Consider the following 27,037-nt stretch of genomic DNA (forward strand, 5'->3'; position numbering starts at 1 on the left):
CCCATACGTTAAACGGGCAGCCAGAGGGGTGTCTTATTTTCCTTCCTTTCCTTTCTTTTTCTTCCGCCCGTCGTTCTTTCTCCTTCTTCTTGGCCTACCAAATTCCGCTTCTGTCTCCTTCCTCCTCTTTTGCATTCGGCAAGGGGACGAGCCGTTTTCTGTCCAGCTCTGCATTTGGAAGATGTCGCGATATTCTTTTATCGTATTCATTTACGGAAGAATATTAGAATATTATTCATACGTCGCTGTACGTACCGTAACGGAAGCATTCATCACCTCCATACACGCTCTCTTGAAAGAACTGGAAATTGGTGATATATGAAATTCTGTGGGAAATATTTCCAAATACTTTTTTTTTTTCTGACTGATTTTTTATTTCAGATTTATCCCTTATATTTATCTCGGTCCTGATACAAGTTTTAACTACAGGTGATCCTTCACGTACAACAGTTCATTTAGTGACCGTTTGAAGTTACAACGGCAATGAAAAAGGTGACTTAGGATCATTTTTCACACTTAACAACCGTTGCAACATTCCCTGTGGTCACGTGATTTATATTCAGATGCTTGACTCAATTTATGACGGTCGCAGCGTCCCAGGGTCACATGATCCCCCTGACAAGCAAAGTCAATGGGGAAGCCGGATTCACTTAAGGACCACGTGACTAATTTAACAACTGCAGGGATTCACTTAACAAAGGTGGCAAGAAGGGTCGTAAAATGGGGCAAAACTGGCTTAACAAATTTCTCACTTAGCAACGTACCTTCTGGGCTCAATTGTGGTCGTAAGCTGAGGAGTACCTGAATTTATTTACTTTTGCTGTAAAAATTCCACCATTGCAAGCTAAGTGAGCCATCACGACTTAGAATCTCAGCCACCGGGTGGGAAATAGGAGCAAGATAAATTATATTTAAGTATAATCAACCCTAGAAATACAGGTAGTCCTCGACTTACGGCAAGTGAGCCCAAAATTTCTGCTGTTAAAGTGAGACGTACAAGTGAGTTTTGCCCCATTTTCCAATCTTTCTTGCCGCGGTTGTTAAGTGAAACACTAAAGTGGATAAGTTGGTGACCCGGTTGTTAAGTGAATCCGGCTTCCCCATCGACTTCGCTTGTCAGAAGGGGATCACGTGACCCCTCCCCCCACCACCCCAGGACACTGCAACCGTCATAACTATGAGTCAGTTGCCAAGTGACTGAATTTGGACCGTGTGACTGCGGGGATGCTGCAACGGTCGTTAAGTGTGAAAAACGGCCATGAGTCAGTTTTTTTCGGCACTGTTCCAATTTTGAATGATCACTAAATGAACTGTTGTAAGTCGAGGACTACCTATATCAAGTTAAAAGACCCTCCAAGGATCATCTAATAGTCCAACCCTATGTATACAGGTAGTCCTTGACTTACAGCTGTCTGTTTAATGACAGGTTCAAAGTTACAACGGAACTGAAAAAAGGACCATCTTTCAGACTTATGACCGTTGCAGTAGCATCCCAATGGTCACGCAATCAAAATTTGGGCAACTGGCATGGATGTGCAGCGCCCTGATGTCATGTGACTCCCATCTGTGACCTTCCCAGCTGGCTTCCGACAAGCCAAGTCAATGGGGGAAATCAGGCTCGCTTAACAACCTCATGATTCACTTAACAACCGCAACTGCTTAGATACTGTAATAACAAAAAAAAAAAAATGTTGTAAAATGGGGTGCAATTCGCTTAACAACTGCCTTGCTTATCAACAGAAATTTGGGGTGAACTTGTGGGGAATTTGGGAAGGGCACCCAAGGATCATCTAGCCCAACCCGCTGCAACGAGCCAAAAAGCTAACTAAACCACCCTTGAGAGATGATTGCCTAGGCGGCCAGATCTTTTGCATGCATTCAAACAAATCATTCGGGTCTCCTCCGTGAATTTCTGGTCATGTATTCTTTGTCTTTCTGAGCTCGGAAGATAAGCAGGGTTGGGTTAGAAAAGAGACCACAAGGAAAACCCAGGTTAGACTGATTTCTTCTATAAATATGGAAAAAAAGCTAAGAAGATCTTTAACTTTTGGGAGAGACTTTTAATGCCTCTGGCTTGGCTCACTCAAGATTCGGTTGCAAGAAAATCCGTTTATTCAATTCGATAGGATGCTTGTAAGGCCGTCTGCAGAGAGGGTACATTGAAACAACAAAGATGGCCGCCGCTCAGGCATGATTTGAACCCACAGCCCCTTTTATAAAACATTCAAGGTACCATCTTGGTTATTTTGATCCTCCCACTGACACCGTAATCTAAGCTTGTGGTGTTTCTTAAACCGCGGTCTCTTTCAGATGGGTGGACTTCAACTCCCAGAATTCCCTGCGGGCTGGGGAATTCTGGGAGTTGAAGTCCACCTACAGGTAGTCCTCGACTTCCAACAGTTTATTTAGTGACTGCTTGAACAGCACCGGAAAAAGTGACTTATAACCATTTTTCACACTTTCGACCGTTGCAGCCTCCTCACGGTGACGTGATCAAAATTCAGACGCTTGGCAACTGTTTTATACTTATGACCGTTGCAGTGTCACGTGATCCTTTTTTGCGACCTTCTGACAAGCAAAGTCAACGGGGAAGCCTGGATTCACTTAACGACGGTGTTACTAGTTCAACAACTGCAGTGCTTCCCCTTAACAAAATGTGGCAAGGAAAGTCATAAACTCGCTTAGCAAATTTCTCACTTAGCAACATAAATTCTAGGCTCGATGGCAGTCGTACGTCGAGGACTTCCTGTATCTGAAAGGGACCGAAGTGGAGAAATCTTCTTCTAAAGGCACAACTGAAAGCAGATAAGGCAATCTTTTTGAAATCCCCATTCCTGATAAAATTCTATATATTTTTTAGTTTTTTAGCCATTCGCAGGAGAGTCCTAACTTGTTGGCAGGAGCCGTTTTCGAATCACGTCTCCTTCAATTCTCTAAATTAGAGTTTCCTTCTGCTCTTTTCTTGGCCTCCGCAATGAGTTTGAGTCTGGGGTTTTCTCCTTCCTCGTTCCCCTCCATGCTGGAGGCGTAAGGAAGTTCCACCAAGCTGGGGGCGAACGGCCCCACCACCCAAGGCAGGGGAACGTTCTGCACCACGTAGTCCACGATCTCGTCCACCGAACCCCGGGATTTGATGATCCGTTGACAGCTCTGAGCCAACGTGGCAGACGGCACCTCTTCGAAGGAACCGGCGGCCGAGAAGGATACCTTGAGGTCCTCCAACGTGTGCCAGATCAGCTTGGCTTTGTCTTGGATGCCGGTGGGCAGACCCCGGAGCTGAGACATGAGGGTCAAATAGGAAAGCTGCACCTGTTGAGTCAATCCACGAAACATGGCCAGCGTCCGGGACTCGACCTAGAAAACAGCACCAGAAAAAAGTGCTTAAGAAGTCAAAAGGAAAAGATGCCCTAGAACAAGGATGGCGAACCTTTTTGGTACCGAGTGCCCAAACCGGAACATCCGTGCATGTGTGTGCATGTGTGTGCCGGAGCGCCGGAAACTCGAAGACTGGCGTGCACATGCCTGCTTTTGGGCTGTTTTTGGGGCCATTTTCAGGCTGTTTTTGGGTCTGTTTTCAGGCTCTTTTTGGTCCGAAACCTGCCCGAAAATGGGCTGTTTTTTGGGCGTTTTTCAGGCCATTTTTTAAAAAAGTTTTTTTTAAATTTTTTAAAACATAAAATACATCTTTTTAGAGCAAGGATTTGATCTGGTATAAAGTAAATACAATTACTCACATTCCCTCAACCAATTTTGTTCCAAATTTTATCCATTTAAAATTTTATCCTCTTTAAAAAAAAAAGAAAAGAAAGAAAAGAAAAGAAAAAGAAATCTTATTCTAAACATTTAGATTTTAAACATTTAAACATTCTACTATGTCACCCTAAATTCTAAACAATTATTTCCAAATAGACATCATTCCAAATCTTTTGTCATTTTAACAATCAATATTTCATATATATTCCTCATTTCTAAGACCCATTACATCAAGTTTGTACCTCTTTTAAATGACAACTAATATCCATAATCTTAACAAAAAATATTATCCTCCTCTCTTAATTGTTTCTAAATCAATCAACATTTCCATCTAAAATTTGTCACTCCCAAAATACTTTATTTTAAAGTCTAATATTTAACTGATTCATAATTTAAATAGCTATTTCCCAACAGTGTTTTCCGCCACTTCTATCTCTATTTATTTAACTGGTTCACAGTTTGGCTTAACTATTCTCCAGTATTGTCTCCTCCACTTCCTCCTGAATTTATTTTTTGGCTGGTTCGCAACTTAATCAGTTGCTTTCCAGTGATGCTTTCCTCCATTCCTGAGCTCACTTATTTGAGCTGGTTCACAGTATAATTTAACTGCATACCAACGTTATCTCCTTCAATCCTCCTAAATCTATTATGAAACTGGTTTGCAACTCAAATAGTTGCTTCCCAGCAAAGCTTTCCTCCGCTCCAACCTCTATTTTTAACTGGTTCACAACTGTATTTTAGTTGCTCTCCAGGTATATTCAGGCCATTTTCTGAAGACCAGCTGGCCAGAAATGTGTGCCAGAAACCAGGAACCAGAAAAACAACTGGTAATGGCATGCGTGCCCCCAGAGAGGGCTCTACGTGCCATAGGTTCACCATCACGGCCCTAGAATTTTGACTTTAAAAGAAAAGTGTTTTTTTAAAAAACGAAAAGTTTAGCCCTTTAAAAAAAAAGGAAGAAAGAAAGGAAGAAAGGAGAGAGGAAGAAAAGAGAGGGGAAAAGAGTAAGAGAGAAGGTTAGAAAGGGGGAAAAGAGAGGAGGAGTGGGGGAAAGGAAGGGGAAGTAGGGAAGAGGAAGGAGAGGAGGAAGGAAAAAGGTAGGAGAGGAGAGGAGAGGAGGAGGGAAGGGAAAGAAAGAAAGAAAGAAGGAGAAAAAGGTTTGTTATAAAATGAGGGGAAAGAAAGGGTAGAAGAGCAAGCCGGAATGCAATTAAAATGTTTTATTGTCATGCTTTCTTTAGAAAAAATATGTATACAGTATGTATGATCAATTATGGATAAGAGAATGTACATTTACAATATGGGTATAAGAAATAAAAATAAAAATCTTTTCAAAAAAAAATAAAAAAGGGGTGAAAGAAAAAAAAAAGAGGTTTTATTTTCCTTTCAATAAGGTCGAAGAATTTGAAAGAATGCAATGAACCTTGTTGATCAAAATGGTGACAGTTCGCAAAAGTTATTTATGAGGGGCAAAGAGAACGACATACTATTTCCACAGCCAGGAAGATAAAAAGCAGGGATGGTTAAACTGATTTTTTTTCATTCAAAGAGGAAGTTACCACGGCACTGAAAAAAGTGACTTATGGTCATTTTTCACACAAACGTTGCAGCATCCCCATGGCCACGCGATCAAAAGTCAGACTCTTGGGGTTTTGCCCCAGCTACGGACCCCAAAGAACGCAGCACACACAAAGTCTGTACAAACCTTAGTTTACTAAATTAAATCAGTCTTTTTTCAAACAAAGGCTGTTAATTAACTTTCTTAACAGCCTACAAGAATCCAAAGAATAAATAATCGTAATCTTACTATGGTTGGCAAAAAGCCCAGAAGCAATTTGCAGAGAACTAAGATCAAGACGCGAAGGAGAGGGAACGAAGTTGTTCCCTGCAAATTGCCTCAGTCGTCATCCTTCCTTAAATAGGCTAAGGGAGTGGCCAATTAGCCCCAAGCCTTACTCTCGAGGAGACCTCCTCCTGAGGAGCCACTCCTGCCTTTTGGCAGCTCTGTGCACCCGTGCACCGAGAAGAGGCTCCTCCTCTTCTTCCTCTTCACGTAAGGGAGCTTCTGGAGGTTCTGAAGGCCCTGGCTGAATCCCCGCCTCTGGCACCACATCTTCTCCAGCCTCCTCATTGTCCGACTCGAGTGCCAGCTGCACAGGCTGCTGGCGCAGCACCTCACCAGCCTCCTCGCTGTCGGAATCAGCTACTAGCTGCACAGGCCGCTGACGGGCCACAACACTTGGCAACTGATTCATATTTATGACAGCTGCAGTCCCGGAATCAGGATAGTGACTGATTACCTTATTGACTGAAATCCTGATTCCAGCTGTGGCCATAAATCAAGAACTACCTGTACAACATTGACTTTTAAAGAACGGAAGCAATTCGACAGAGAGCTACATATCACCGACTACCAAACTCCTGCTTGCCAGCCTGTGGCTTGGAATGCTGGCTGATTGCAGGCACCATGGTTTACAAACCATGGCTTAGCATGTTGCAGGATGTTATTGGTTTAGTGTAGGTTTAGTACTGAGAGAGGAAATTTGTTCCCAGCAAAACTAAACTAAACTAAATTAATTAATAAAACAAAACATAATAATAAAAACTAAACTAAATAATAATAAACTAAAAAAATACAAATAAAACAAATTAATAAATCAAAACAATAAAAACTAAATGAAATAAACTGAAAAAATAAAAAGAAATCAACAAAACAAATAATAAAAACTAAACTAAATGATAAACTACAAAAATAAAAATAAAACAAATTAATAAATCAAAACAATAAAAACTAAACTAAATGATAAACTAAAAAAATAAAAATAAAATAAATCAACAAAACAAATAATAAAAACTAAAAAGAAATAAAACAAAGCCAATAAACTAAAAAAATAAAAATAAAACAAAATTAAAAAATAAATTAAAATGAATAAAATAATAAAATTCATTAGTTAATTAATAAAATAAAAATAGCAAAATAAATAATGAAATAAAAGTAAAATAAAATAATAAAACAAAACAAAAAAGTAAAATTAAAATAAATAAAATAAAGTAATAAAAATAAAAAAATAAAAATAAAACAAATTAATAAATCAAAACAATAAAAACTAAATGAAGTAATAAACTGAAAAAATAAAAATAAAATAAATCAACAACACAAATAATAAAAACTAAACTAAATAAATAAACTAAAAAAATAAAAATAAAATAAAACAAAACAAATAATAAAAATTAAAAAGAAATAAAACAAAGCCAATAAATTAAAAGACAAAAAATTAAACAAAATTAAAAAATATATTAAAATGAATAAAATAATAAAATTCATAAAACAATAAAATTAGTTAATTAATAAAATAAAAATAGCAAAATAAATAATGAAATAAAAGTAAAATAAAATAATAAAACAAAACAAAAAAGTAAAATTAAAATAAATAAAATAAAGTAATAAAAATAAAAAAATAAAAATATATAAATATAAAATTGAATCTAATCCCAAAGAGGTCAGAAAAAACTGCCAAGCTACCTCGGGCTGTGCTGATGAATCCAGTGGCTTAAAGGTCCCAGGTGGCATCTCGCTCCACACCAGCCACATCTGATGAAGCTTCTCTTGGCTGTTTTGGAGGGTCTGGTCCACCCCGTGTTTGACGTGTTCAATCTAACAAAGGACAAAAAGCGGAGAGATGGGACAAGCTGCCCAAAACGTTATGTTTACCAAAAATCTTCTCTATCTTCCAGCATGCATAGCTGTTACCTATACAATGCAAAATCCTGAGCTATGGGCATTTATTACGCTCTAGCCTTCAATTTTCAAAGTTGGCAGCTTTAAAATGGGTGGACTTCAACTCCCAGGATTCCCCAGCCCAGCTGGGGAATCCTGGGAGTTGAAGTCCATGCATGTTAAAGTTGTCAACTTTGCAAAACAATGCCTTAAACTTATCGGGAGGTTTCCAACTCAGTTCATTTTGAAGTAAAAACACACGCGGCATAATCTGAATAGCATCGAAGTTCTCCTGAAAGTTGGAATGACTAGTTTTTGTTTTTTTTTTAATTTGATTTATATGCCGCCCTTCTCCGGAGACTCAGGGCGGCTTACAATGCGTTAAGCAATAGCCTTCATACTTTTGTATATTTATACAAAGTCAGCTTATTGCCCCCACAAACTGGGTCCTCATTTTACCTACCTTAGAAAGGATGGAAGGCTGAGTCAACCTTGAGCCTGGTAAGATTCGAACCTGCAGTAATTGCAGGCAGCTGTGTTAATAACAGGGTGCTTTAAACCACTGTACTACCAAGGCTCTTTTGTTTTTTGTTTTTTGTTTTTTGTTTTGAGGGTGACCTGTTTTGATCTTGAAACAGTTTGTACGTCTTGACAAACCAGCTTCTTATTTTCCCTCCAAAACAGGATGCTGGTTTAGTCAACATCCCACCTCGGAAACTTGCAACCTAGAATGTGTGATGCCAACACAATGACATCACAGCAAGTCAGTCAATAAGGGTTAAGAATGTATGGTACCTGCCGGGTGACATCACAGCAAGTCGGCCAATAGGAGTTAAGAATGTGTGGTCCTTGCCCGGTGACATCACAACATCAGCCAATGGGAATTAAAATATATCATAGCTGCCCTGTGACATCGCAGCAAATGAGCCAATGGGAGTTAAGAACGTGTGATATCAGCCCTGTGACATCACAACAATCATCCAATGGGAGTTAAGAATGTGTGATATCAGCTCTGTGACATCACAGCAAGTCATCCAATGGGAGTTAAGAATGGGTGGTCCCTGCCCTGTGACATCATAACAATCAGCCAATGGGAATTAAGGATGTGTCATAGCTGTCCTGTGGAATCAGGGCAAATGAGCCAATGGGAGTTAAGAATGTGTGATACCCGCCCTGTGACATCACAGCAAGTCGGCCAATGGGAGTTAAGAATGTGAGATGCACACCTTAATTTACAGCCATTTATTTAGTGATCATTCAAACGGAAAAAGTGGAAAAAATGACGTACGACTGTCAAAGCATCCCTACTTGATCACATGATCAAAATTTGGACGCTTGGCAACTGGCATGTAATGATGACGGTTGTAGCATCCCGAGGTCTCGTGATCCCCATTTGCAACCTTCCCAGCCGGCTTCCGGCAAGCAAAATTGAAGGCGGAATTCAGACTTGCTAAACGACCGCATGGTTCACTTAACAACTGCAGCGATTTGCTGACCAACTTTGGCAATAAAGGTGGTAAAATTGGGCGCGACTCACTTAACCACCGCTTTGGTTCGCGATGCAAATTCTGGTCCCAATTGTGATCGTATGTCGAGCACTACTGGTACCTGCTTTGTGACATCACTGCAAGTCAGCCAATGGGAGTTCGGCAAGCATTATCCTCTGCTAAAAAGCACGTACAGAGCTCACAGAAAAGACGTAAACATTCTGTCAGAAGAAACCTTGGAGGTCATCTAGTCCAGCCCCCTGCTCAAGCAGAAGGCCCCATACCATTTCGGACAAGTGTGTTGTGGCTCCGTTACCTGAGCCTGTGTCATCGGCAGGAGAGGACTCCGAGAGTGAAGGAGAGGAGTTGGCAAGGCCTCCCTCTCCAGGACCCTCCTCTCTGGCAAGGCCTTCGGTGTCCGCCGAAGGGCAAGAGATAGGGCCGGAGCCAAGCACGTCCACGCAGCCACAGGTGGACAGTGATGAGGGTAAGGAGTCTTGGCTGGACCCATGCCAGTGTCGCAGAGATAAGTGCGCGCAACAGAAGAAAAGGCGTGCCCGAGATTAGGCTGAGTCACTGGACCACACCCCATAGGATATAAAAGGGAGCGTGGTGGCCAGTCAAACCTTGTGACGAACAAAGCTGAAAGCTTCCACGCCATTCTGCATTGCCGGACTTTTGGCTATAGACTTTGCTGGATTATCTCTGGACTTGATTGACTCCGTAATTATTGAGCTGTTTCTTTTGATGTATCAGAAGTGGGGAGAAGTTATCTCTCCTCTTCGTAAATAATAAACTCTTGGCAGGCAGCCACTAGGTTGTTGCCAAGTTCCATTATCATAAGGAAAAGGATTTTGCCGGCTGGTTTGGTCTTTAACTCTTGAACATCTGTTGGTGTGTGTGTGTGTGCGCAGTAGGGGACAGAACATGGCGCTCCCATGTAACGCCCCTCCTGCGCGAGCTGCACTGGCTCCCGGTGGTCTTCCGAGTGCGCTTCAAGGTTTTGGTTATCACCTTTAGAGCGCTCCATGGCCTAGGACCTGGTTATCTACGGGACCGCCTGCTACCACCAATAGCCTCCCACCGACCAGTACGCTCCCATAGAGAGGGGCTCCTCCGGGTGCCGTCGGCCAAACAATGTCGACTGGCGGCCCCCAGGGGGAGAGCCTTCTCTGTGGGGGCACCTACTATCTGGAACGAGCTCCCCCCCGAGATACGGAGGATTCCGGATCTGCGCACCTTCCGTCGCACGCTTAAGACGTTTCTATTCCAGCAAGCCGGCCTGACTTAAACTTCTCCGTTTTTAAATGGGAATTTTAAATTCGGTTTTAAATTATTGGGGTTTTAAATATGGTTCAGCCAAATTTATTTAATTTGTTTTATCTCTATTTTAAATTTTGTATTTATATGTTTTATTTTTATGGCTGTTCACCGCCCTGAGTCCTTCGGGAGTAGGGCGGTATACAAATTCAATAAAAACAAAAACAAAAACAAACAAAGTGGGTGTCCAGTCTCTTCTTAAAAATCTCCAGTGATGGGGCACCCGCAAATTCTGGAAGCAAGCTTTTCCACTGATCAATTGATCTGAGATTATAGACTAACAGAATAACACTCGGAAGGGACCTCGGAGGTTTCTAGTCCAACCCCTGCTCAAAAAGGAGACCCTAGACCAGTGATGGCTAACCATTTTTGCTGTCGTGTGCCAAAAGTGGGGGGGAGTACAGGAGAGTCATGCATGTGCGTGCCCACACCCATAATTCAATGCGCCCTGCCCCCCATGCATGCACGCGTGACACCCCCCCCTGCACTCCCCCCGCTTTTGGCACGCGATGGCCTGGTGGGCCTGGTAGGCCAGCTTTTTGCCCTCCCCAGGCTCCAGAGGCTTTCTAGGAGCCTGGGGAGGGCAAAAACAGACATCCCCACCTCCCCGGAGGCCAAAATTGGCCCATTTCCCAACTTCCAGTGGGAAGGCCCAAAAATCAGCTGGCCGGCACACGCACACGTGCTGGAGCTGAGCTAGGGCAACGCTCGCGGGCCCACAGATATGTCTCCGCGTGCCACCTGTGGCACGCGTGCCATAGGTTCGCCATCACGGCCCTATACAATTTCAGACTAACGACCGTCCAGTCTCTTGTTAAAAACCAGGGTGGATTTGATTTAAATCGAGTTGATTTAAATCACAATTTAAATCATGATTTAAATCACTAGTAAAAAGGCTTGATTTAAATCAACTCGATTTAAATCATAATTTTTAAAGAGCAACTGTCATCTCTGCTACTCCTTTGACCTACTGTTGACTCACCGATAGTCCCAGGGTTGCAGAATATACAGCCTCATGCTACCTAACTAAGCTCCATTTCATGCTGAATAAACTCAATTATTTATGTATCTTAAATAGAAAACTAACAGAAGAAGAGATTGACCTAAAACCGGAAATTTTTCTATTGGGCATACTAAAAAAAAGTAGTAGAAAAGAAATAAAATATATCACATTACACATAATTACGGCGGCCAGATTAATCCTAGCCCAATCCTGGAAATTATAACAGTTGCCAACAGAACAGCAAATAATCCAAAAAATATTCATATGTCCAGAAATGGATAGATTAACTTTAAAATTAAACAACAAGGAAGACTCACAATATTACAAAACATGGGACAGATGGTATGATTGGATCAATCGGTGGAAAAAAAATTAAAGTCAAATGCAGTAAGAAATTAAGGGTAGAAATTTACACCGTCATTAAGAAATCAAGGTGAATATATATATGTATTTATAGATAATCCTGTTTGTTAGTCTGAATAGATATGTAATTTAGAATTGTACCTTTTTTTTATAGAGTGGAGAACGTTTTGTATAATCTTTTATCTTTTTAAATTTAATAAAGTCTGTTTTTAAAATTAAAAAAAAAATAGAAAACTATCTTATGATAGATTTTTATCCCAAAAGTTTTTTTTATTAAAATTCAATAAAAATCAAAAAAATCCGATTTAAATAAAAAAAATCCGATTTAAATTTAAAAAAATCTGATTTTTTTGATTTTTTTAAAAAAAATCAATGATTTTTATCCACCCTGTTAAAAACCTCCAGTGATGAATCGCCCACAACCTCTGGAGAAAAGCTGTTGAAAGTAAGTTTCGCTTACCAGTACTAAGGTCTGGTGGAGCTGGCCCAGGGCATCTTGGGCGCCGTCTCTGGCGTCTTTCAACTTAGCCAGGAAATGCGGGAAGACGCGCTGGCGAAGTTTGCCGGACAAGGACCCCAGTCGCACAAAATAGCTTTTCTGCTGCTTCTGCTGCTCCACCGTGGCAATTTCGAAGCCCTCCATGGAGGTGGCCAGTTCAGCTGGAAGAAAAAAAGACGACACCTCATAGCTGGGAGGTTCAAAGTAGAAGTACAGGTAGTCCTCGACTTACGACTGGTCCCTTAGCGACCGTTCGAAATTACAACGGACCTTGAAAAGGTACGCTTAACGAGCTCCGGTGATGCAGGGTTTAGGATGCAGTATTGCAGTCTAATTCTGCCGACTGCCAGGCATTCGATCTTCACTGGCTCAAGGATGACTCAGCCTTCCGCCTGAGGCCGACTCTGTAAACTGCTTAGAGAGGAGCTGTAAAGCACTGTGAAGCGGTATATAAGTCTTAAGTGCTATTGCTATCCTCTATCTCTTTCTATCCATCCACCATCTGTCCGTCCATCCGTCCATTCATCTATTCTTCTATCTACTTTTCTGTCTATCTCTATCTATCCACCATCCTTCCTCTATCATCTATCTATCCATCCACCATCTGTCTGTCCATTCATCCATTTTTCTATCTATTTTTCTGCCTATCTCTATCTATCTCTATCCATCCATCCATCCATCCATCCAACCATCCATCCATCCATATCTACCTACCTAATCTCTCTATCTTCTGTCTACAATATCTATCTATCATTTCTCTTTCCCCCACCTTTGTCGCAAGAGCTCTGGTGGCACAGTAGTTAGAGTGCCAGGTCACAAAATAGGGCAAAACTCACTTCTCTCACTTAGTAACCGAAATTTTGGGGCTCAGTTGTGGTCGTAAATCGAGGACCACCTGACAACCTCTGGATTAGGGCAAGCTGCTTAATTAGAAATTAGCACCCACCGAGCTCTTGATCTGTCATGGGGAGGTAATAATCCACCAATTCTTCGGACTTGCCCAGCATAGTATCCATACCGGCAGCGATCATCTCGCCCACTCTGGAGCCCATAACGCTGTTCACACCCCCTGCCACGACAGAGTAGGTCATCTCCACGCTGCCCTGGACGGCTCCCTTGGCTATGTCCACCATCCCACTCACGCCACAGGACATGGCTTCCTTCGCCCCGTTGACGGTGCTGGAAACGGCATCTCGGGCTCCGGTGACTTTGTTGGACAACAATTCCTTGGTGTCTGCTACCACCTGGGAAGGGAGATGAACAGTGAGAGGGACCTTGGAGTCCTAGTGGATGAATCATTTAAATGGGAGCCAGCCGCGTGCAGCGGCTGCCAAAAAAGCCAACACAGTTCTAGGCTGCATCAACAGAGGGAGAGAATCACATGAAGTGTTAATACCACTTTATAAGGCCTTGGTAAGGCCACACGTGGAATAATGCATCCAGTTTTGGTCGCCACGGTGTAAAAAAGATGTGGAGACTCTAGAAAGAGTGCAGAGAAGAGCAACAAAGATGATTAGGGGACTGGAGGCTAAAACATACGAAGAACGGTTGCAGGAACTGGGTATGTCTAGTCTGATGAAAAGAAGGACTAGGGGCATCATGATAGCAGTGTTCCAATATTTGAGGGGCTTCCACAAAGAAGAGGGAGTCAAGCTATTCTCCAAAGTCTCTGAGGGCAGGACAAGAAGCCATGGATGGAAGCTCATCAAGGAGAGAAGCAACTTAGAACTAAGGAGAAATTTCCTGACTGTTAGAACAATTAACCAGTGGAACAACTTGCCACCAGAAGTTGTGAATGCTCCAACACTGGAAGCTTTTAAGAAGAGATTTATTTTATTTTATTTTATTTTATTTTATTTTATTTTATTTTATTTTATTTTATTTTATTTTATTATTTTATTTTATTATTTTATTATTTTATTTTATTATTTTATTTTATTATTTTATTTTATTTTATTTTATTATTTTATTATTTTATTTTATTTTGTTTTATTATTTTATTTTATTTTATTATTTTATTTTATTATTTTATTTTATTATTTTATTATTTTATTATTTTATTATATTTTATTTTATTATTTTATTATTTTATTATTTTATTTTATTTTATTTTATTTTATTTTATTTTATTTTATTTTATTATTTTATTTTATTTTATTTTATTATTTTATTTTATTATTTTATATTTTATTTTATTTTATTTTATTTTATTTTATTTTATTTTATTTTATTTTATTTTATTTTATTTTATTTTATTTTATTTTATTTTATTTTATTTTATTTTATTATTTTATTTTATTTTATTTTATTTTATTTTATTTTATTTTATTTTATTTTTATTTTATTTTATTTTATTTTATTTTATTTTATTGAATTTGTATACCGCCCTACTCCCGAAGGACTCAGGGCGGTGTTCAGCCATAGAATAAAACATATAAATACAAAATTTAAAATAGAATAAAACAAATTAAATAATTTGGCTGAATAAATTTAAAACCCCAATAATTTAAAACCAAATTTAAAATTTCCATTTAAAAAGGGGAAAAACTTAGGTCAGGCCAGCTTGATGAAATAAAAACGTCTTGAGCGCGCGACGGAAGGTATGCAGATCCGGGATCCTCCGTATCTCCGGGGGGAGCTTGTTCCAGATAGTAGGTGCCCCCACAGAGAAGGCTCTCCCCCTGGGGGCCGCCAGTCGACATTGTTTGGCCGACGGCACCCGGAGGAGCCCCTCTCTATGGGAGCGTACTGGTCGGTGGGAGGCTATTGGTGGTAGCAGGCGGTCCCGTAAATAACCAGGTCCTAAGCCATGGAGATAGGACAACCATTTGTCTGAAATAGTATAGGGTTTCCTGCCTGAGCAGGGGGTTGGACTAGAACAGTGGTCCCCAACCCCCGGTCCGCGGACCGGTGCCGGGCCGTGGAGTACCTGGCACCGGGCCGCGCAGCGGCCGGGGGACATGAACGCTGCAGCGCAAAGGCTCCTGGGCCATGCGCAAAAGCTCCTGGGCCGTGCGCAAAAGCTCCTGGGCCGTGCGCAAAGGCTCCAGGGAAGAGAGCCCCGCACAGGTACGCACGTGTGGCCCAAAGCCCCCACCCCTGCGCACGCTCAGCGGGCCACGGTAAAATTATCAAAGGCTGATTGGTCTGCGGCGATAAAAAGGTTGGGAACCACTGGACTAGAAGACCTCCAAGGTCCCTTCCAACAATTCTAATTCTAATTAATTCTAATTCTAATTAATTCTAATTCCTATCCTATCCTATTGCAATGCTGTAGCCTGGTTCCCAAGATTTCGCTGGGTTTAAGTATGTAGGCAGTCCTTGGCTTACCACAGTTCGTTTAGTGACTGTTCAAAGTCACAACGGCACTGAAAAAAGCAACTTAGGACCATTTTTCACACTGATGACCATTTCAGCATTCTTATGGTCACATGATCGAAATTTGAGACGCTTGGCCATTGACTCATATTTATGACAGTCGCAGTGTCCCGGGGTCACGCAATCCCCTTTCGCAACCTTCTGACAAGCAAAGTCCATGGGGAAGCCAGATTCACTTAACGACCATGTGACTAACTTAACAACGGCACTTGATTCTCTTAACAACGTGTGGCAAGAAACGTTGTAAGACGGGGCAAAACTCACTCAGTCATGACTGCATGACTGTAACTTTGTTGGTTGTATCCTTACGATTTATATTGATATTGTTTCCTGATTGCTTATTTGTACCCTAAGACTATCATTAAGTGTTGTACCTTATGATTCTTGACGAATGTATCTTTTCTTTTTATGTATACCGAGAGTGTATGCACCAAGACAAATTCCTTGTGTGTCCAATCACACTTGGCCAATAAAAAATTGTATTCTATTCTGTTCTGTTCTATTCTATTCCATTTCATATCCTCTATTATTCTATTCTATTCTATTCTATTCTATTCTATTCTATTCTGTTCTGTTCTGTTCTGTTCTGTTCTGTTCTATTCCATATCCTCTATTCTATTCTATTCTATTCTATTCTATTCTATTCTATTCCATTCCATTCCATTCCATTCCATTCCATTCCATTCCATTCCATTCCATTCCATTCCACTCTACTCTATTCTATTTTACTTTACTCCATTCCATTCCATTCCATTCCAAACTCTCTTGTTAAGCAACAGAAGTTTTCAACTCGCTAAAGTCGAGGACGACCTGAATATGGTTGTTAAAAAGTCAATGTTGACTTGATGGTCCCCAAAATCACTCAATCCATCTTCTCTAATGTTTCTTTTTGCTTGTTTTGGGTTTCTGCTGAACTTGCTCCATGAATTAAATCTTCCGCTAGATTTGCAAGATCATACAAGGCAGGTCCAAACCTTTCCTGCCACAGCTGCCGATGTTGAAACAAGCCTTTAAAATATCACAATATTTCGTTTCAAGCTAACTTCCAGGAAAGGTGGATTCTCATTCAAAATCAGAATGCTTTCTTAGAATGTTCATTGCGACAGCTTGCAATCCTGCGAAGCAACTCCTTAACCTCCCCTTTTTGCAAAAAAAATAAAATAAATAATAATGATAAAAATTAAAATTAAAAAAACCTGGACTGTTTCTGGGATAATTGGATCCAGGTTTTTTGTTTTTTTTTTTTAAATTGGTGCACACCTGTAGAAAATAGCCAAGTCCTGAATAAATTTTCTCTAAATAAATCAGTGAAGGAATCCAGAGAATGCATCTAAATAAGGGGATAAATATCCATTTTAAAGTAAGGGAGATGAAGAGGAGGAGGAGGGGAAAGAGAAAAAAAATACATGTAGTGTTTATTTAGAACTATTTGTTTAGTGACCGTTCACAACAGCAGAGAAAAAGTGATGTGTGACCAGGTTGGATAAAAATCAATGATTTTTTTAAAAAAATTAAAAAAAAATCAGATTTTTTTGATTTAAATTGGATTTTTTTGATTTTTATCGAATTTATTTTAATAAAAAACTTTTGGGGTAAAAATTTATCGTAAGATAGTTTTCTATTTAAGATACATAAATAATTGAGTTTATTCAGCATGAAATGGAGCTTAGTTATGTAGCATGAGGCTGTATATTCTGCAACACTGGAACTATCGGTGAGTCAACAGCGGGTCAAAGGAGTAGCAGAGATGACAGTTGCTCTTTAAAAATTATGATTTAAATCAAGTTGATTTAAATCAAGCCTTTTTCCTAGTGATTTAAATCACGATTTAAATTGTGGATTTAAATCAACTCGATTTAAATCCAATCCACCCTGTGTGTGACCATTTGACAAACAGTTCCAGCATCTCCGTGGTCGCGTCATTGAAATTCAGACGCTTGGCCATTGCCTCATATTTATGACGGTGGCAGTTTCTTGGGGTCAGTGATCCCCTTTTGCGACCTTATGACAAGCGAAGTCAAAATGGGGAAGCCGGATTCATTTAACGACCGGGTGACTAACTTATCGCCTGCAGTGACTTGTTTAACAACGGTGGCAAGAAAGGTCGTAAAATGGGGCAGAACCAGTGGTGAAATCTAATTTTTTTTACTACCGGTTCTGTGGGCGTGGCTTGGTGGGCGTGGCAGGGGAAGGATACTGCAAAATCCCCATTCCCTCCCCACTCCTGGGGGAAGGATATTGCAAAATCTTCATTCCCATCCCACTCTGGGGCCAGCCAGAGGTGGTATTTGCTGGTTCTCTGAACTACTCAAAATTTCTGCTACCGGTTCTCCAGAACCTGCTCGATTTCACCTCTGGGCAGAACTCACTTAAGAACAGAAATTTGGGGCTCAATTGTGGTCGTAGGCCAAAGGCTGCCTCTACTTGGCTGGAAGTGGTTTCGCTTCAACATTTTACCCCAAAATGAGGTATATACAGAAATCCTTGAATCCAAGACTAACCAGATGCAAAAACCCTGAAACTTCTCTGAACTCAGGAAAGTGGGTTCCCCCAACCTGCTAGCTTGGTCCAAAGTAGAGCTGCCTCAGGGATCCACTCCCTGTAAAGATCCTGGGTCTGCCTGCCATCTTGCGTTTCTCCAGGACGGATGGGAGACCCCCCAGAGATCAATCAGTTGCCGAGGTGGCAGGCTGACTCTGCGACATGATTCAAGCCAAAGCAGATTGGTCATGAAATCAGAATGCCTGTGGCAAAGGGCCCCTCACCTTATCAGACGGCTGCTGCAGGATAGGTAGCTTCTCTTCCAGTTTATCCAGTCCTTTGCATGCGTACATACTGGCTGTTGCAACTGGGAAGAGAGACAGAAGAATGGCTCAGCTAGGTTCATACAATCCCCGTTACTGATCTAAGAAGTGTTTCTAAATCTTGACAATTTTCAGATGCGTGGACTTGGGACACCCAGAATTCCCCAGCCAGCATCGGGGATTTCAACTCCCAGAATTCCATAGCCAGCACCTGAGGACTTCAGCTCCCAGAACTCCATAGCCAGTATCTAGGGACTTCAACTCCCAGAATTTCACAGCCAGCATCTGAGGATTTCAACTCCCAGAATTCCTCAGCCAGCATCTGTGGACTTCAGCTCCCAGAATTCCATAGCCAGCATCTAGGGACTTCAACTCCCAGAATTCCATAGCCAGCATCCTGGCTGGGGAATTCTGGGAGCTGAAGTCCACACAACTTAAACTTGCCAAGATTTTCTCAGGAATGAACCTTTATTGCACATCTCTTGAACTATTTGGGTGCCCATTTCAGTGCCCAACTTTGGAGCCCATCTACTCCCCAACCACCTCCCCAAAACATTGCTCCGGCCTTCTTTTTTTTTTTTTTTTTTTTTTTTAATTTGATTTATATGCCGCCCTTCTCCGGAGACTCAGGGCGGCTTACAGTGCGTTAAGCAATAGCCTTCATACTTTTGTATATTTATACAAAGTCAGCTTATTGCCCCCACAAACTGGGTCCTCATTTAACCTACCTTAGAAAGGATGGAAGGCTGAGTCAACCTTGAGCCTTGGAGAGATTCGAACCAGCAGTAAATTGCAGGCAGCTGTGTTAATAACAGGGTGCTTTAAACCACTGTAGTACCAAGGCTCTTACTCACTCTGAGGCTCCAGCCTGGTGACCAGAGGTTGGGCACCGCACAGGGCAGCTGCCGTGAGGGTCTTCACTCCTTTCTCGGCCACATCGCAGACGGACTTCAAGTAGGGACTCGTCTCCTTGGTGGAGGTGTAGGCCGAGGAAACCAGGTGGCAGGTTGAGCTCACCAAGGGGAGGCTGGCCACCCGATCCATCACGTTCTGCAAGGAAAGAATTCCTGGTTGAATCCAGTGCAAATTGGCTGTCGATCCCGGCGGCCTTGAATCGGAAGGAGGATCAAGGCTTGGCGGCCGCCAGTTGCCGACCAGACCTCAAAACTTCGCAACTAGACCCCAAGTTATCAAATGGCCGGTTGGGTTCTCTAGGACTCTCAAGGTCTCCAACCTTGGCCACTTTTAAGACTTGTGCACTTCAACTCCCAGAGTTCCTCAGTCAGCAAAGGTTGCTCTTGGATGTGATATGGACACTCTGGGAGTTGAAGTCCACAAGTCTTAAAGTCAGTGGTGGGATTCACCGGTTGTAACAAACCGGTTCGCTTCGCGTGCCTTCTGGAGGCCGGGAATAGGCTTGTTTCCGGACTTCCAGTAGGCCTGTTTTTCACCCTCCCCAGGCACCAGAGGCTTTTCTGGAGCCTCTAGGAGGGCAAAAACAGCCTCCCCTGTGCTCCGGAGATGGGGCCGTTTCTGGACTTCCAGTAGGCCCATTTTTCGCCCTCCCCAGGCTCCAGAGGCTTTCCTGGAGCCTCCAGGAGGGTGAAAACAGCCTCACCTGGGCTCCGGAGGCCCTCCAGAGGCCAGAAATGGGCCCATTTCCAGATATCCAGTACGCCAGTTTTTCACCCTCCCAGAGCCTCCGTGCGTGCCCTGCACTTACCTAGCATCCAAAACGAGCAGCGTGGAGACTCCTGGGAGGGGTGGAGTGGGCAGGGTCAGCCAGTCCTTGGAACAACCGGTTCGCCGAACCAGATTAAAATTAACATCCGGTTCGCCTGAACTGGCAGAATCCCACCCCTGCTTAAAGTTGCCAAGGTTGGAGAGCCCTGCTCTAGGATGTGATGTGGACACAACTGCTGTGGTTTCCACACCATCGCCGTAACCTGACCGATGACGGCTTATTCAGCAAATCCGGCTTAAAAACCATCAGGGTTTAGGAATGAAGGGAAAAATCTAGGCCTAGAAAATTTACCTGCTGCTCCAAAGGTTGGCCATCAGGAACCAGGTGGTTCCCCACTTTTTCTTCCGACGACATGGGTGACGCTGAAAAACAGAATTGGGGGGGGGGGGGGAGTTACAAGAAGGTGCCCGGTTTTTTTAGAGGGTTTAAAATTAGGGGATGGGCCGGTAAAGGATAACTGGAGGGATGCTATGGTATTTTATTTCTTATTCATTTTTAAAATGTTATCGGTGAAATCTACAAAGATATAGGACAGCCATAATCTAAAGACGGAGGAGGAGAAGGAGGAGGAAGAGCAGAAGGATGGGGAGGGATGAGAATGAAAAGGAGGAGAAAAAGAGAAGAAGAGGGAAAAGGAGGGGAAGAAGGGGAGGGAGGAGAAAGAAGGGGCCTGGTGGCTCAGCAGACTGAAAGCATTGTGATTAACACCAGCTGTCTGCAATTACTGCAAGTTCAAATATCACCAGGCTCAAGGTTGACTCAGCCTTCCATCCTTTCTAAGGTAGGTAAAATGAGGACCCAGATTGTGGGGGGCAATAAGTTGACTTTGTAGAAATATACAAAAGGATGAAGGTTATTGCTTAACGCATTGTAAGCCGCCCTGAGTCTCCGGAGAAGGGCGGCATATAAATCATTTTTTTTTTAAAAAAAGGAGAAGAGGAGGAGGAGGAGAAGCGGAGGAAGGTGGAGGAGGAGGAGGGGAGGAGGATGAGAAGGAAAAGAGAAAGAGGAGGAGGGGAAGAAAGGGAGGGAGGGGAGAAAAGGAGAAGGAGGAAAAGCAGGGGAAGGTGGAGGAGGAGGGGAGGAGAAGGAGAAGAGGAAGAGGGAGAAGGAGGGGAAGAAGGGGAAGGAGGAGAAAGGAGGAGAGAAGGAGGAGGAGAAGAGGAAGAGGAGAAGGAGGGGGAGGGAGGAGGCGAAGAAATATATCCATATAAAAAAATTCCAATGAAAATATTACTTACTAAGCACGCTCAGTCCCTTACAATGACCTTAAATATGGCATATTTATTGATTTATTAAATTTATATACCGCCCTATTCCTAAGGGACTCAGGGCGGTGAACAGCGAACGATAAAAATACATGTAATACAAACGTTAATAATAAAAAACCAATTAAAATATACTAAACATTCTGGTCCTAGATAATTCAAGACATCCCAGTTTAAAATAAAATCAAAAAGCAATATAAAGGGAAAGTTAGGCCAGGCCGGCCTGCTGAAACAGGAATGTTTTGAGGGCACGGCGGAAAGTGCGCAGATCCGGAATCTTCTGTATCTCTGGGGGGAGCTCGTTCCAGATGGTGGGTGCCCTCACAGAAAAGGCTCTCCCCCTGGGGGCCGCCAGTCGACATTGTTTGGCTGACGGCACCCTGAGAAGCCCCTCTCTATGGGAGCGTACTGGGCGGTGAGAGGCTATTGGTGGCAGAAGGCGGTCTCGTAAGTACCCCGGTCCTAAGCCATGGAGCGCTCTAAAGGTGGTAACTAAGACCTTGAAGCGCACCCGGAAGACCACAGGGAGCCAGTGCAGCTCGCGCAGGAGGGGAGCCACATGGGAGCGCCATGCTGCTCCCATAACTACCCGCGCGGCCGCATTCTGGACCAGCTGGAGCCTCCGGGTGCTCCTCAAGGGGAGCCCCATGTAGAGAGCATTACAATAGTCCAGGCGTGAAGTGACGAGGGCATGAGTGACCGTTTTTAACGAGTCCCGATCCAGAAAGGGACGCAACTGGCGAATCAGGCGAACCTGATAAAAAGACCTCCCGGCCACAGCCGTCAAGTGTTCTTCTAAAGACAGCCATGAGTCCAAGAGGACGCCTAAATTGCGAACCCTCTCCGTAGGGGGCAATGACTCATCCCCAATAGTCAGTGATGGCACCAACTGACTATATCGGGACGTCGGAAACCACAGCCACTCGGTCTTGGATGGGTTGAGCCTGAGTCTGTTCCTCCCCATCCAGATCCGTACAGCCTCCAGGCACTGGGACATCACTTTAAGGGCATCATTGGGGTGGTCCGGGGTGGAGATGTATAGCTGAGTATCATCAGCATACTGATGATACTTCACCCCAAAACCACGGATGATCTCACCTAGCGGCTTCACATAAATGTTGAACAGAAGGGGTGAGAGAACCGACCCCTGTGGCACCCCACATACAAGGGGCCTCGGGGTCGACCTCTGCCCCCCTGTCAACACAGACTGCGACCGATCAGAGAGAAAGGAGGAGAACCACCGCAACACGGTGCCCCCCACCCCTAACTCTTCCAACCGGTGCAGCATGATACCATGGTCGATGGTATCAAAAGCTGCTGAGAGGTCTAATAGGACCAGGATAGAGGAGCAACCCCTGTCCCGGGCCCTCCAGAGATCATCTACCAATGCGACCAATGCCGTTTCCGTGCTGTATCCAGGCCTGAAGCCCGACTGGAACGGATCTAGATAAGCCGATTCATCCAAGTACTGAGGAAGCTGTCGCGCTACCACACTCTGAACAACCTTCGCAACGAAGCGAAGGTTGAAGACTGGACGGTAATTAGCCAACACTGCTGGGTCCAGGGAAGGCTTCTTGAGGAGAGGCCTCACCACCGCCTCCTTCAAGACGGCAGGGAAGACACCCTCTCTCAAGGAAGCATTTATAATCCCCTGGAGCCATCCTCGTGTAACCTCCCGAGAGGCCAGCACCAGCCAGGAGGGACACGGGTCCAATAAACATGTGGCCGCGCTTAGTCTGCCCAGTATCTTGTCCACGTTTTATATTAAAAGCACAATGCCCCATTGTCTCATTCCTACAATATAAGCTCATTTCAACCATTGACGGAAGACTCTTGAACTCATTCCTTAATATGGTGTTTTCCAAACTTGGCCACTTTCAGAAGGGTGAACTTCAATTCCCAGAATGCTTCAGGCAAACCTGCTAGATGGAGAATTCTGGGAGTTGAAGTCCACCTACCTTCAAGCCGCCATGTTTGAGAAAGGCTGCCTTTAACATTTCTCTCGGTTGTAGAGTCAACACCAGGAATTCCTTAGAATTATGTGATCAGTTAAACATCTTGTTGTTGTTAGTTGCGAAGTCGTGTCCGACCCATTGCGACCCCATGGACAACGTTCCTCCAGGCCTTCCTGCCCTCTACCATCCTCTGGAGTCCATTTAAGCTCATGCCGACTGCTTCAGTGACTCCATCCAGCCACCTCCTTCTCTGCCATCCCCTTCTTCTTTTGGCCTCCATCGTTCCCAGCATCAGGCTCTTCTCCAGGGAGTCCTTCCTTCTTATTAGGTGGCCAAAGTATTTGAGTTTCCTCTTCAGGATCTGGTCTTCTAAAGAGCAGTCAGGGTTGATCTCCTCTAGGACTGACCGGTTGGATCACCTTGCAGTCCAAGGGATCTCGCAGGAGTCTTCTCCAGCATCATCATTCAAAGGCCTCAATTCTTTGGCGCTCAGTCTTCCTTATGGTCCAACTTTTACAGCCATCCATTGCAACCGGGAAATCCATCGCCTTGACTATACGCACTTTTGTTGGCAGCAGGGTGGATAAAAATCAATGATTTTTTTTTAAAAAATCAAAAAAATCAGATTTTTTTAATTTAAATCGGATTTTTTTGATTTTTATCGAATTTATTTTAATAAAAAACTTTTGGGGTAAAAATCTATCGTAAGATAGTTTTCTATTTAAGATACATAAATAATTTAGTTTATTCAGCATGAAATGGAGCTTAGTTATGTAGCACAAGGCTGTATACTCTGCAACCCTGGGACTATCGGTGAGTCAACAGCGGGTCAAAGGAGTAGCAGAGATGACAGTTGCTCTTTAGAAATTATGATTTAAATCGAGTTGATTTAAATCAAGCCTTTTTACTAGTGATTTAAATTGTGATTTAAATCAACTCGATTTAAATCAAATCCACCCTGGTTGGCAGGGTGATGTCTCTGCTTTTTAGGATGCTGTCTAGCTTTGCCATAGCTTTCCTCCCCAGGAGCAAGCGTCTTTTAATTTCTTGGCTGCAGTCCCCATCTGCAGTGACCTTGGAGCCCAGGAAAATAAAATCTGTCACTGCCTCCATTTCTTCCCCATCTATTTGTCAGGAATAGAGCGGGCCGGATGCCATGATCTTAGTTTTCTTAATGTTGAGTTTCAAGCCAACTTTTGCACTCTCCTTCTTCACCCGCATCAAAAGGCTCTTTAGTTCCTCTTCGCTTTCTGCCATTAGAGTGGTATCATCTGCATATCTGAGGCTGTGGATATTTCTCCCGGCATTCTTAATTCCAACTTTTGATTCATCTAGCTCCGCTTTTCTCATGATGTACTCGGCATATAAGTTAAATAGGCAGGGCGACAGTATACAGCCTTGACGGACTCCTTTCCCAATTTTGAACCAATCAGTGGTTCCGTGTCCAGTTCTCTCTCTCCTAACAATTAAACATCTGACGGCTGTGGCCAGGGGAGCTTTTTATCAGGTTCGCCTGATACGCCAGTTGCGCCCCTTTCTAGATCGGGACTCCCTACGCACAGTCACTCAGGCACTCGTCACTTCCCGCCTGGACTACTGCAACGCTCTCTACATGGGGCTCCCCCTGGGGTGCACCCGGAGGCTCCATCTGGTCCAGAACGCGGCCGTGCGGGGGATTATGGGGGCGACGAGGCGCTCCCATGTGACACCTCTCCTGCGCGAGCTGCACTGGCTCCCGGTGGTCTTCCGGGTGCGCTTCAAGGTGTTGGTGACCACCTTTAAAGCGCTCCATGGCTTAGGGCCGGGGTATTTACGAGACCGCCTTCTGCCACCAATAGCCTCCCACCGGCCAGTACACTCACACAGAGTGGGCCTCCTCAGGGTGCCGTCCGCCAGACAATGTCGGCTGGCGACCCCCAGGGGGAGAGCCTTCTCTGTGGCGGCGCCCACCCTCTGGAACAACCTCCCCCCAGAGATACGTACAAAAACAGACCTCCGGATTTTTCGTCGGGCCCTGAAAACCCATTTATTTCAGCTAGCTGGGCTGGCTTGAGCTAAATTTTAAACTGATTTTAAATTGGAATTTTTTAATTACGGCCAGAATATTTAATTATTTTAAACAGTTTTTAGATTTTGTATGTCTTGTTTTTACTTTGGCTGTTCACCGCCCTGAGTCCTATATTGGAGAAGGGCGGTATAGAAATTTAAACAAACAAACAAACAAACAAACAAACAAATAAAAGAAGACTAAAACAGGAAAATCGATGATGCACAGCAGAAGGGAATCAGAAGGAACTAATAGTTAGTCCTCGATTTATAACCATTCATTTAGTGGCCATTCAATGTTACAAACGGCACTGAAAAAAGTGACTTACAACCGTTTTTCCACACTTCGGACCACTGCGGCATCCCTGTGGTCACGAGATCAAAATTCAGAGGCAACTGACTCATATTTATGACGGTCCCCGTGATCCCCCGTTGCGACCTTCTGACGAGCAAAGTCAACAGGGAAGCCGGATTCACTTAACAACCACGTTACTCACTTAATGACTGCAGTGATTCGCTTAACAACGGTGGCAAGAAAGTTCGTAAAATGGGGCAAAACTCAAGAACAGTTTTTCCTGAGGTGTTTTTTTTTTTTTTTTTTAAAAATGCTGGTCTTTTGCAATGCTTCCTTGTTTCTAGTCCTCATGACCCAGCTCCGTGATGGCGAACCTATGGCACGCGTGCCACAGGTGGCACGTGGAGCCATATCGGTGGGCATGCGAGCGTTGCCCTAGCTCAACTCCAGCACGCATGCGCATGAGCGCCAGCTGGTTTTCGGGCCTTCCGGGCCCACTGGAAGTCGGGAAATGGCCCGTTTTTCCGGCCTCCGGAAGGCCTCCAGGGGGTAGGGAAGGCCATTTTCGTCCTCCCCAGGCTCTTAGAAAGCCTCCGGAGCCTTGGGAAGGCGAAAAAACGGGCCTACTGGGCCCACTGTGCCATCACGTGCCACAAGCGGGGGGGGGGGGGGGAGCACGGGGGGTCATGCACGCATGTGCAGGGGGGTGGGGCGCATTGAATTATGGGTGTGGGCGTGCCCCTCCCCCCCACCCTCCCTCAGCTTTTGGCACGCGACGGCAAAAAGCTTAGCGATCACTGACCTAGCTGAAAAATGGAAACGACATCACAAGAAGCTAAAAGGAAGCTGGGTTGGCCCTCAAGGTCTCCTCAGGCTAGCAAATCGCATTTTTGTAGGGCATAATCTGAGAACTCAACCGTCGGGGGGGGGGGGGGGAGAGAATGGGCAAGGAATTTGCCTTTTTTTTTTTTAATTTGATTTATATGCCGCCCTTCTCCGGAGACTCAGGGCGGCTTACAGTGCGTTAAGCAATAGCCTTCATACTTTTGTATATTTATACAAAATCAGCTTATTGCCCCCACAAACTGGGTCCTCATTTAACCTACCTTAGAAAGGATGGAAGGCTGAGTCAACCTTGAGCCTTGGAGAGATTCGAACCAGCAGTAAATTGCAGGCAGCTGTGTTAATAACAGGGTGCTTTAAACCACTGTAGTACCAAGGCTCTTGATGTGCCAGGCAAATATGCTCAGAAAGTTAACTTCTGTCCCACTGGGCTGCTTGCCAGGGGCACAAAAAAGATCTTACTCACTTTGGAATGGTTATCGTTCTTTCATGCTCGTGCCAGGAATGTCACCCTGCGGCGACTCACACAGAAATACAATCCCTGGGTACAACGTGTTCATA

The 27,037-nt window shown here is 43.6% G+C and overlaps 1 protein-coding gene across 1 annotated transcript in view; it reads right to left on the reverse strand.

Annotated features, from left to right (window-relative positions):
• Positions 1 to 447: 447 nt before the first annotated feature.
• Positions 448 to 27,037, reverse strand: part of LOC139317561 (perilipin-3-like) — a 43,838-nt gene continuing 17,248 nt past the window's right edge. The window contains exons 3-9 of the mRNA XM_070944660.1: positions 20,361 to 20,431; positions 19,180 to 19,375; positions 18,287 to 18,369; positions 13,090 to 13,387; positions 12,105 to 12,304; positions 7,277 to 7,408; positions 448 to 3,354 (exon numbers count right to left, since the gene is read on the reverse strand). Coding sequence (XP_070800761.1) covers positions 2,926 to 3,354; positions 7,277 to 7,408; positions 12,105 to 12,304; positions 13,090 to 13,387; positions 18,287 to 18,369; positions 19,180 to 19,375; positions 20,361 to 20,423 — 1,401 coding nt within the window. The 5' untranslated portion in view covers positions 20,424 to 20,431 and the 3' untranslated portion in view covers positions 448 to 2,925. The remainder of the gene's footprint in view (positions 3,355 to 7,276; positions 7,409 to 12,104; positions 12,305 to 13,089; positions 13,388 to 18,286; positions 18,370 to 19,179; positions 19,376 to 20,360; positions 20,432 to 27,037) is intronic.

Source organism: Pituophis catenifer, unplaced genomic scaffold (genome assembly GCF_029215685.1).
Source record: "Pituophis catenifer annectens isolate HBS135680 unplaced genomic scaffold, rPitCat1.0.hap2 SCAF_1, whole genome shotgun sequence".
In the NCBI taxonomy this organism is placed as follows: domain Eukaryota; kingdom Metazoa; phylum Chordata; class Lepidosauria; order Squamata; family Colubridae; genus Pituophis; species Pituophis catenifer.